We start from the raw sequence: 12572 nt of genomic DNA, 5'->3' as shown, positions 1-12572 counted from the left end.
TAAGATGGACAAGTTTCCAGAGGCGAAAAGCCTTGAATTCCCTAGCACACTGAATTAAGTCACTCAGTGGTAAATTCATCATGACCAAGGGTGGTCATACAAAGAGATGTCACCTGCTGTGCTGCTCAGCTTCAAAACACTGAGCTCTAATGGCAGGGTGCTGGGTGGTGGTGACAGCGCAGATAGACTGGCTTGGGTGCAGCTGATTTGGGGGCTTTTTGAGCAAAAGCATCTTGTGGCCCTTGAGGCAAAGAAACAAAGCTGTAAGGAGCGACAGACTCTGGGAGCAGCAGGAAACAGGCAAAAACATAAGGACAGGAGCTCTGCCTGGGTGCAGCCCACGGGAGGGTCAGGGGGCCACACTTTGGTCTTTAGAGCCATATGGTTCCCAGCGACAGCCAGGTCCTCTTCAGCTCCAGAAGGGCAGGACTAGACCCTGCACCAAGCGAACGCACACCCACGGCTTCCAGGAAGCCAGAAGCTGTTCCGAACACATGGCACTTTCTATCCACAGCACAGACATGAAATGTGGAGGTGACCTCCACCCACCGTCTCCACCAAACTTCTGGGGAGTTGGGGGCTGCGTTACACCCAAATGTTTTTGCAGAAGCACCAAAGGATGTTTTCAGAGCTGGTGATTCTTGAGCTAGGGCTGACCCAGGGCAGGAAAGCCAGGGGACCCAGCCTCTTTGAAAAGGGTAAACTGATAGCTCCACCTCTGCTTCCAGTGATGGACTGTCAATTACAGCAAGGGCAGGAAGAGGAGGACTTAGAGCAGGTACTTCACGGGAGGCAACTGTTCGAGCCAGGGTGAGGACAGCAGGTGGCACAGTGGCATGCCCGCCCTGGTGGAGGCAACACTAATGTCCCATGACCATTTCCAGGATGCAAAAGTGCCACCAACCCTCAGGCCAAATAGTCCCCAAAGAAACCACATGCAATGAGTCACAGCAAAATAAAACAGAGTAGCACTGCTTCTAAAAACCGGACATAATTGCTATTTTAAAAAAGGAGGTTTTTGTCTGTCGCCGTAACAAATGAAAATGTCTGGCTGGATGCTCACAATGTTATGTATTTCCACAGCTTTTTAAAAGCACAGAAGGATAGAGGATGGTAGAGGATATTAAAATTGGCTTGTTATTTAGATAACTTAGTATGTTACATTACTAGAACCAAGTTACTAGAAAAATTACTAAATACATAAGAAGAGATGCAAATGAATGAGATCATGCATTATATATACAAGAGGGGGGAAGGACCATTTATGAGAAAATGGTGAAAGCAAACATTTCTTGGCCCCAGCATCTGATGAATACGTTACTGAAAAACAACTGCCACCACCCCCCAACCCTTTGACCTGAATTAAGCAAGGGAGGTAAAAACCAAATTAGCAGAAACTAGATGAACTATTACTTGGGACATCCGTGGTCAAAGGAAAAGCACAGCCTTTTTCATCTGCAGCCGAAATAACTGGAGAACATGAGTCTATTCACGGCACAGAGGTGGCGTCTAGACTAATTATATACATGATGATTCTTTCAGCAAATCATAGTTCTCAATGCCATTTTAATGATTATCCATAAAGAACAATCCTTTCACTCTGTTGTAGGAATAATTACACCCTTCAGCACTTAATATGCAAAAGAAAAAAAGGTCATTTGTAGTTATAGTGATTAATTACCTTTGTTTTCTGTCCAAAAACACAAAGTGGATAGTGATCTAATTACATATTACCGTTAAGAGTTTGAAGTTCAAAAGTATACTAATGGTAACCGGCTTCATAGATTTTATGGGATTTCCCCCAAAGCAGCTATTAAAGCAGTGAATTGCAGTAGTTCTAGGTTATTTAAAAACATAAAGTTTATGAAACAGTGAAGCAAATTCTCATTTAAAAGGTTCTACATGTTCCTCAAGGTAAACATAAAATAGCAAATCATCTAAGCATCTACCCCAAGAAAGGCCAACATCCTCCAATATTATTAGCTTTATAAATAATAATAAATAACAATGGTGATGCTCCTTTTGGTTAATAAACAACAAATATTTACTGAGGACTGGTGTCCCGAAAGCACATGCTCACTCTATCCTCTTACGAGCTGCCTCAGGATTCTACAGCCGAAGTCATTTTAGTAAATGGAAATCTCTCCGGCTTAAGTCACTGCAACACAATGGTCCAACTCTTTCAGCGGCAATGTGAAAAATCAATTACATGAAAATTAGAGGAAAAAAGGTATAAGCAAGTAATAAGGTAGATTTTAGAGTATAAAGCCTAACATGCAAATATATGTTCCTGAGCTATAAAAAAAAGTGTGTATGCATGGCCAAACAAATCTCCTAAAAAGCTGACATGCATGGATTTCTTCTCATCTGAGGATTTAAAAATTAGTTCATGCCTGAATCTTATGTTAACTTCCAAAGCATCTTCGGGAGGAGGTATGAACTCTGAATTCTTGCAGGAACACTGCTTCTAAATCGCACACCAGTTCTGAGGCGCTGCCCCTCAAGCAAAGCCATACATCAATTAAAAGCTTTAATTGGGAAGCTGGGAGGGAGAAGCAGCGCTGAGAGGAAGGGAAATGGCACTCAGTGGCCTTGGGAGGAAGTGACATCCAGCAAAGGGTAAGAAAAGGAAGGGCTGGAAAAACACCCAGGAAGTTCCAAAACACGAGGAAGAGAGAGAAGCGAAAGGAGAGTATGAAAAAATAAAAACAAAACTTCAATCCATTAATGGAGAAAAGCAAGCTCAGTGTTATAAAAGGAGTGATCTAGGCTCTTTTATATGCGTACATGCCTTTATTATGTTTAATACATATAAATGCATATCTACACGTAAGCCTCGATCATTCACATTACGAGGCAGACAGTAAGCAAGTCACGTTCTATCTTGCACTCTCTTACACGCATACATAAAAAGCATGTTTTGCCATAACTGTCTGTCTTCTTTTGCAATTAAGAATTAATCTAGGCTGGGTGGAGAGGCTGATACCTGTAATCCAGCACTTTGTGGGGCCAAGGTGGACGGACCACTTGAGCCCAGGAGTTTCAGACCAGCCTGGGCAACAGAGCGAAACCCCAGCTCTACAAAAAATTAGCTTGGCATGGTGGTGCGTGCCTGTAGTCCTAATCGGGAGGCCGAGGTGGGAAGATCACTTGAGCCTGGAGGTTAAGGCTGCAGTGAGCTGAGACTGCACCACTGCACTCCAGCCTAGGTGACAAAGCGAGACCCTGGCTCAAAAAACAATAAAAAATAAAGGAACTGATCCAGCAAGAGGCCACAACTAGACAGCTTCTCTTCCTACTGGACCTTATGTTTAGGGTCCCTGCATGAGGAAGGCAGGAAGAGGAGGGAAAGAAAGAGGTCCAGGCCCAGGAAAATCCACCACTTCCACATGGGAGCTTTGAGCATTCCCTCTGAGCTAACACAACCAGGGCTTTTAACCTTAGGAATTCTTCCTGTTCTTCTATTGGACTGAGTAAGGATGTGGAGCCACAGGAACGCTTTGTGCATGGAGCCTCTACATGGACCCGACAGCACATGTCAAGTGCACGTGCACATCACCTGCAGAGGCAGCAGGGGACGTGCGGAGCGACCACCCAGAAGCTGTACAGAAAGCTCTGTCGCCCCCTCGTTCTAGTCACTTAACCACTTCACACCTGTGTCCTCCACACGATACAGAGTGAGGGCTCAACAGATCCGCTCTTCTCTCTTTCATTTCCTGCTGAAGTGATTACATGGTGTGGTTCCTGGCGGTCCCACAGGCTGTGGGGTGCCTTGCCACACAGCGCTGGTTCAGCTGGATGAAAAGGAGGGCTTCACAGAGAAAGAGGAGCATTCATCTCAACTTTCTGAAGGATGAACAAAATTCAGAGAGAGCGGTAGGAACTTCAGATTTTTTAAAAAATCAGGTGACTAGAACAAAGAATATATAGGCGCAGCGGGGGAGGCGGGGATGCTAAAGAAACAGGAAAAAAAAAATAAACAGACAAAAGAGGGTTCATAAGGAAAACAGCAAAATGCGAGGTCAGCGAGTTTGTTAACTGGGTGTCAGTTGGATTCAAGTGCTTTTGGCCTATGAGGCTGACTGATGAAGATACAGAAAAATGGAAATGAGAAAGGTGTTCCATTAAAAGATATGTGTATGTGCCCACACGTGTGTTCTGTTCAAGCCTGGGAGCTCTAGGATTACAACTTCTTATTTAACAAAATGCAAATTTAAGCAGATAAATAAGGTGGTTATTTATTTATTTAAATAAGGAGTTCTGTGATGCATTAAAAATCATCTAAAGTTTTATACAAATTTCCAAGGAGCATCTCCTTTAAGAAATAGCATCACTAGGCAGAGGTGGGCCAATCGCTTGAGGTCAGGAGTTCAAGACCAGCTGGGCCAACATGGTGAAGCCCATCTCTACTAAAAACAAAAACTAGCTGGGCGTGGTGGTGGGTGCCTGTAATCTCAGCTACCAGGGAGGCTGAAGCAGAAGAATTGCTTGAACCCAGGAGACGAAGGTTGCAGTGAGCCGAAAGAGCGCCAATGCATTCCAACCTGGGTGACAGAGTGAGACCGTGTTTCAAATACAAACATACACACACACACACACACACACACACACACACACACACACACGTATATATATGGCATCACTATGTCCATACTGTATGCAAACACACCATATCTCCACCCGACTCTGAAGTTCCTAAATCTGAGCTACGTGGACCTCTAACAAATTCACAGATGAACACAATGGGGTCCACAAGCCTGCTGAAATTAGAACCATCACGTGCATTTCTCTACAAATCAGGACTGTAGTTTTCACTCTGTTATTTAAAAAGGTCAGTGACTTAAGAAAAGTGAATAAGGCTGGGCATGGCAGCTCACAGTGGCCTGTAATTCTGGTACTTTGGGAGGCCAAGGCAGGAGGATCACTTGAGCCCAGGAGTTCAAGTCCAGCCTGCGCAGATCAGCCAGGTGTGGCGGTCGGTGCACATCCATCGAGGAGGCTTGCCTGAACCCAGGGGTTTCAGGCTCCAGTGAGCTAGGATTGTGCCACTGTACTCCGGCCTGGGTGATAAAGACATTATCTCGAAAAACTAAAAACATAAAAAAGAGAAGAGACGCTCTAGAAGAATGCATGTACCTAAGTATCACACCTCTTAGCATCCCTCCTCTGCCATCCTGCACACGTACTCACATGTACCCACGCACCAAGTTATTTAGGAGAGAGTACATCAATTGAAAGTCTACGTATAATATTTTGCTATTAAGTCAATTGTGTTTGATAGACATTCTATCATCAATAGCAAAAGAAACCTTTTTCAGGACCAGCCCTGCACATGGGCTAATTATGATTTCGAAAGTGACAGGCTCACACTCCCCCGTCTTATTTTCTCCACAGCCTGCCACGGTTCTGAAGTTCTCACGACTGGGGTGGTTCCACTTAAAAATACATTGTGGAGAAATTAGCATTTCAGCTAGCTTCCGCTTAGCACAGAACAGGACCTCAAGAAAAAGGATTCTGGCACAGGTATATTTTGGTTGGTGGGGCTGACAACTAAGAGAACGGGAACCAGCGGGTGGCCACACAAGCTGAGGATAGGTAAGGTCACACAGGGAAGGACTATCCTTCGAATGCACGTGCTGGCCCTGGGCTGCACTGGTTCTGGGTCCCTAGATCAACAGATCCTCCCAAGGGATGATCTCAGGTGCTCACTCACTAAAGCCAAAAATAGCAACATACGCCCACCTGCCAGTGATTTTTAACCTGACTACTGGTACCACCAGATAGATATTGTTTAATTCATAGCTGCTGGACTCAAAGATACTAGGCATATGCTTTTCTCAACTCTCATCCTTCAATGATGGCACAGAAGCAAACTGATAAATGTGCAGTAATTAGAAAAATAAGTTATTGATCAAAGCCTCTGTATTATAAATACATTTACACTCTGTTAAAATGCAAAGAGCAGGTTGTTTTGATATTGTCACAAGATAAATTCATGACACAGAGACCATTTATTTTACATATTCCCCACCAACCATGGTTTAATTTCATACAAGCCATGCACAAGAACTTTTGCATAATGCATGACAAATTATCTATGAAGGAGAGAATAACTACACAGTCAGGAATGGCAAGGTCTGAGAAGAGCGGTGAAGGTCACTCTCAAGAACTCCGACAGTTAACCCTTCTCAATCATCCCGACAGCCTTCTATGTCTCCATAAGAAGGCTTCAATGTATTTTGCTTTTCAAAACTGCTACATTTTCTTCATTATAATTGGATCTACAAATTTTGAGAATGCAATATTTTCATGTAAAATAAGCTGCTTAATTTGTTTATAATAAGATTATGGAAGACAGACTACCAATATATACATCTGCATGAAATTGAAAAGTATTAACTTCTATGTACTTAGAACATTATCTTGAGTAGCTCATCCACTCAAGTCCCTATGTTTATCTTTGATAAATTACTGAAACCACCAAAGAAGGTATCTCAGTATTTCTTGCTTGCTATAATTCCAAATTCATGTATAAGCTATAACTAATAAGAAATAGTGTCTAAAAAGAAAAAACCCACATTTTGCCATAAAACTTAGGTTTACTACCTGCCTAGCCATTTCCGACACATTAAATGATGAGATACGGTCATAGCGAAGACCTGAGGCTGTGGGTGAAACTGTGAGTACCTCAGGAAAAGGTCTGACACGGCAGTTAAAAGTTCAAAGCATAAAACTCAACAATTACATTCAGAGACCCACACTTCTGCAAGGTTTTACGTAGATGGTTGCCTCCTTAATGTCTGCACAGAGCAAAAAGATATCCTTGGTTATTTCTTGCACAAAATGATGAAAGTCTAATCCTCAACACACGAGTCACCAAATCTTAAAAAAAAAAAAAAACTGTCATATGTAAGGTGCTTGCAATGTGTGTATATGGGTTTGCTGACTGAAACAAAATTACTTTTAAAACTTAAGGAAAACTTCACTTAAAAAAGTAATGTCCAGAGCTTGTTTAATCACTGGTACAGAATGCAATTCATTTCATGATGCACATTCATTTCATATTCTCCCCCACAATGGAATTGAGTAGGATATGAATCTGTCTAAATATGCACAAAATGCACATTTTCCTGATTTTTACGGTTATTTTTGAATTAAAATCTGGTTACATACATAGATACTTTAAACTTTTTTTCCGCAGGTTTAAAAGAAAAAAAATCTCACACATGCTCAATACAAAATACTATGGAAAGCAGTATAATTCTTTCCATTTAACGATATTGGAGGAAAAGAAATTTTTCTAATTTGAGGTAGTGGCCATAATAAACACTAAAAAATGATACATGAAACAGTATTTTAATGGTAGGAGAAAAACAAAAAACATAGCATACCTCCTGCTATAAGGATTTGCCTTAAATGTGGTAAAAACTGCACTGTGTAAGCAGCAATAGCAACATGCCCCCAAGTGCAGGGCCGCAGAGCCTGCAGAAAATGTATTCTGACAACACAAGGTTGGTTTCTAATCCCTAGGTACAAAACCTGGAGGAGACATCTGTGTCTCAACAGTGACCTCTAGTGGACAAGTCTTAAAAGGGTTGTCTCCAAAAGAAACTCCTTTTGAAAAACAAAAACAAGTAGGAAAGCATTTACAAAACTCACACTTCCAAACACCACAAAACCCAGGACTGGATTACGGATCAGATAAAAGAGACTCAGCTGACAGTGGCTTCAAAGGAGGGTAACCACAGAGGCAGGGGCAGGAAGGAAAAGCAAAGAAACACAGGAAGATCACCTTTGGCATCATTGCTGCCTTCCCTGCTTAGAGAAAACCCCAGAGCTAGCAAGCTCTTGGGTGCAGCAGCATCACAGACCGCTGGGGCTCAGCACCACCCACCACCTAAGCAATCCACAAATCCATCGTATTAACTGAGTGATTATTTCATGGCCAACATGCTGTAGCACTTTTGTGGAGGTGGGATACAGAGTAAGTGTCAGACAGCGTCCCTAACCTCCAGACACCTACAATTCATCGTGTGAGGAAATCAGTACATAATCGGGACTCTTAAATATAGAAAATTAACCTTAAGTGAAAGAGGAACAGACCTAGACGCCAGTGAGACCTGGAGTTGAAAGAGGCTTTCTGGAAGAAGTGAGAGCTCAGCAGAGCTCATCAGGGTTTCTGGGAAGAAGAACACACCTGAGTGGTCATGATACCAGTGTCCCAGGCTGCGAGTCCTTTGCTGTACCTGAGTAACACATCGCAGCGTATCACTCCTTGCCTCTATGATCGTAAAGATGAGGGCATCAATTTATTAGACATAAGGTCATGTATCTCTATTTTTTTTTTTTTTTTTTTGAGATGGGTCTTGCTCTGTCACCCAGGCTGGAGCGCAGTAGTATCATCCTAGCTCACTGCAGCCTCAAACTCCTGGGCTGAAACGATCCTCCCACCACAGCCTCCAGGGTAGCTGGGACTACATGGGTGCACCACCATGCCTGGCTAATTCTTTTTTTTTTTTAAAGAGACGGGGTTTTACTATGTTGCTCATGCTAAAGGTCGTGGATCTTTAGAGCATCACGCTCTATCTACCATACTTGAAATGAGCACACAATGAGTAAGAAACTGAAGTCAGGGGTGACCACGTCTACTCAAGTCCCTATACCAGTTAATCCCAAAGAAACCTTCTGGTCCCAAAGTTCCCCACTTTATCTCTAGCCAGCAGTCTCCTCTCTGGTCTTCCCTGTCATCTACATACCTCCTGGAAGCAACGAACACACGGTTTTTACAGGTAATTACTGGGAAGCCACTAAGTGCCCAGCAACAGGCATTAAGGAAGAATATGAAATGGTCCCTGCTTTCACAAAAACTTACCATCTATTTGGAGAAAGAGAAAACACACAAAGCAAGAGAAGGACAGGGAGTGTCGCACTGGAGTTAAAGAGTCTACACGCAAGAGAGTTTGGGGAAGAAAGGCTTCAGACGGGCCAGAGCATCAGGGGACCTCCAGGAGAGGATGGGGAGCGGCTGGTAGAGAAAAGGAGGGAGGAGGAGAGGCAGGCAGGGGTAGACCTTGGGCCCAGAGGCAGGGCTACATGGGAACAGAAGACAATCTGTCTTCCTAGAGCAGCATATGACAAGCAGAGGCTGGCATGGGACGTGGGGCAGATTAGGGCAGTTACTGAAAGTCAGACAGAGAGAGCGCGTGCACCTGAGAGCGAGCGAGCGAGCGATCAAGAGAGAGACTGCGAGCACGAGCGCGCGCCAGCCTTCTGCCAGGTGCGTACTCCATTCACAGGCAGGTGCTCAAAGAAAGCTGTGTTTCCAAAGGGATGTTTAATCTGAAACTCTTCCCATTAGGCTAGAACGCTTTTGAATTCTAACTTTGCCAATAACTTTGTTGCATTCTAAGTCAGTACTTGTCCATTCATAGCGAAAAAGCAGAAGAAAGATTCACTTGCTACTATCCTTCCTGTCTCCGTAAATACATCAAGCGTATATACATATCTAGGACAGTTGTTACAGACAGATTAACCTCCCCCTCCGACTTCAAAAACCCATCAACGCTGCCCCAAGCCCCCAGGTTTAAATTTAAACAGTTTCATCATAATAGTCTTGAAGAAGCACTAGCAGCAATTAGCTTGACAATACACAAACATTTTAATGAACTGCAGTGTTAAAAAGTTCAGGAATTTCTGCTCGGAAATTCTTGGGGAATTTCAGGATCACAGATCCCACCTGCAGCTTCCTCCTGGCCTCACTTTTACTGCCCTGGGTGGACCTGTCAAGGCCAAAACCACTGGCAAGAAAAGGGAAGTCAACCCCGTGCCTCACTGTTCCAATAACCCCGCAGATGTGAAGTCACTGGAGTCAACAGTGTCCCCAAATCAATGTCCCAGTTTGAGTAAACGATTCATTCCTTCCATCAGTAGATATGTGGAAATGTCAGAGAAGGGTGTAATTGGCATACTAAGAGAAAAACACACATATTTTTGCAAGATAAAAGCAGTGGCAAGAGGTGGGGGAGTTATCTTTTGAGTCCCTGTGGTTTTAATGTGGCCCTGTCAGCCAGTCCCTATTAAAAACAACAGAAAGTGAAAGACACTGATTACAATAAAAAGTGACAGCAGGGTGTGCTTAGCCACTTACATTTAATGCATATTTATATTTCCATCAAATGGACATATTTACTATAAACACTTGAAAAACCACAGCAAAGTCATTCATTTAAATGCCAGAAAAATAGTAAAGGATGCTAATTTGACCTTAGTGAAACAGATCGAGTGTCACTGACACTACTCAGCATGGCTTGAAACAGAATTTACCAAGACCATTAATTAGAGTTTACTGGATTAGGTCAAGAGTGTCTCAAACAGAGTGAAGGGGGAAATAAAACTGGCAAAGCAGAAATATAAAGTTTGGATTCTTTCACAGTCAATCTCCTGAATGGCCAACAGGATGTAACTCCCTATATAAATATGCCCCTCTAAATTAATCTAATATTACATGCCTGGAGGAAGAAACTGATCCACTGACACTTGAGGTTCCTATCTTTGTGAAGATGTAAAAAGAAATAAACTACCACGACCTGAAAGACGTTTTTAAAGAACAGATCAATGAATGATATAATAGAAACAAAGGTTCTGCTTGCTTTCTGCTTGCTTTCTGTTGGAGATAGGGTCTCCCTCTGTCACCCAGGCTGCAGTGCAGTGTCATGATCATGGCTTACTACAGCCTTGACCTACTGGACTCAGACTCCCAAGTAGCTGGGACCACGGGGACACGCACTATGTCCGGCTAATTTTTTTTTATTTTTGGTAGAGATGAGGGCCTCAGTATGTTGCCTTGGCTGGTCTCAAGCTCCTAGGCTCAAGCAATCCTGCCTCAGTCTTCCTAAGTGCTGGGATTACAGGCATGAGCCTGATCCTGGCCAGTTTTGCTTTCTTGGGTAAACTGGTTTGCAATAATAATAATAATAATAATACAGATCTAAGAATGGTAAGCTTAGCAATTAAGAAACACTTTAATAAACTACGCAACAGAGCATGTCAGTTATTACTGCTCACAAAATCTTGGGTGATTTAGGGATCACATGACCCACTCTTCAAAACAAATCATGAATCCCTTCCGAACTGAGATTTGGGTGGCTGTAGACCACATGACCATTTCCCAGAAAAACAATGGAACTGCCAACAAATTACCTGTTACAATGATCACACATGACTTGCAGGTGTCACTTTCGGCTTCTGTGGCTACCACTACCAAGCGTGACAACTGCCGTCACTCTGCCTTTGCCTTACAAATACGCGCTTTGGCTAAAAACTAACCCGCTTACTTCTTGCACGTGAGGGGACCTTGCTGCCACTCTTAATTTTCAGTAATCAACAGCTCTGTGACATTGCTTCAAGCTGTATATAATGCACACATACACACACATTCATGACACAAATCCCTCAACATGACATCCTGCTCGATTTCATTGGCCTCAGAGAGCTCCCTAACAAATTCTTGCCGCATGATTAGAAAATCATTCAAGTCTGCAGGAAAAATGGCAAGCCCCAAGAAGTGACAGTCAATTAGGAATGGGAAGGAGTGTGGGTCCGTCATTAAAATCCTTAAAGCCGCAGCTCTACGAAGAAAATGGCCCATCGTGCACAAAAGACATTCCTATAAAAACAGGCATTCATCCTACTGTGTGCTAAGCAGACACCTGGGCTGTGTGGAACTCTATGGATGCCCAGCAGAATTTTTCTTTTGGGGAAGCCAGACTCAAAAATCTGAAAAATACAGATGTAAAGGTTAACCATGTATACAACTTTGCATCTTCTCCGCCATCAAGCAAGGATGGAAGGTGCATTCAACAGCTAAACCTTTTCCTTTTGAGGAGGAAATATAGATGAAAACCAACGACTCATTCTAATAATTTAAGTCTTCAATCGTTTCAAGTTTTTCTCATGAAATGCTCACCAACGGTGTAGCAGCTCAGGTCACCAAAGCATTTCTATCTCTGAATGGAACCACTTCGAGAGAAACAATGTCATTTTTTTCTCTTTGGTTTATATAATAAAGAATCTTCTGGCCAGGCGCCATAGCTCATACCTGTAATCCCAGCACTTTGGGAGGCCAAGGCAGGAGGATCGCTTGAGCCCAGGAGTTCAAGACCAACCTGGGTGACACAGCAAGACCCTGTCTCAAAAAACAGAAAAGAAGGAATCTACAAAGTAGACCTGACTACAAAAGGCCAAAATACAGGAAGACAATATGCTCGTCTTCGTGTCACCAAAATAAACTAAGGTTTCTGCAGATAATCGTTTGTCATTGGTTTCTTCAGAGAAAACAGTAACAGAATCAGCAGTGCCACAGAATTACCTAAATGTCAGAAACCGTAACAAATAAGAAAGATCACTTACTTGTTAGCTTGTTATGGCTGAGGACCAGTTGTGTGATATGGGGTAAGGAAACTAAAAAGGAAAAAAAAAGCCAGTCAGTAAATGTATCCGGATTCTAAATGCACTCCTAACAAAGCAAACTGCAAAGTTATTTTCACAGGTTGAAGTACCATCGCTCACCAAAA

The 12572-nt window shown here is 42.9% G+C and overlaps 1 protein-coding gene across 3 annotated transcripts in view; it reads right to left on the bottom strand.

The window, feature by feature from the left end:
• Positions 1-12572, bottom strand: part of RSU1 (Ras suppressor protein 1) — a 225802-nt gene that overhangs the window by 181089 nt on the left and 32141 nt on the right. For 2 of the 3 annotated variants that reach the window (XM_032244142.1, XM_032244144.1), the window contains exon 3: positions 12409-12459. The exons of the other annotated variant lie outside the window; for it this stretch is intronic. In XM_032244142.1, the coding sequence (XP_032100033.1) occupies positions 12409-12459 (51 nt within the window). The remainder of the gene's footprint in view (positions 1-12408; positions 12460-12572) is intronic. 3 annotated transcript variants of the gene reach the window in all.

This window comes from Sapajus apella, unplaced genomic scaffold (assembly GCF_009761245.1).
Source record: "Sapajus apella isolate SASKATOON/1434 unplaced genomic scaffold, GSC_monkey_1.0 scaffold53, whole genome shotgun sequence".
Classification (NCBI taxonomy): domain Eukaryota; kingdom Metazoa; phylum Chordata; class Mammalia; order Primates; family Cebidae; genus Sapajus; species Sapajus apella.
This window is presented reverse-complemented; position numbering and strand designations above follow the sequence as displayed.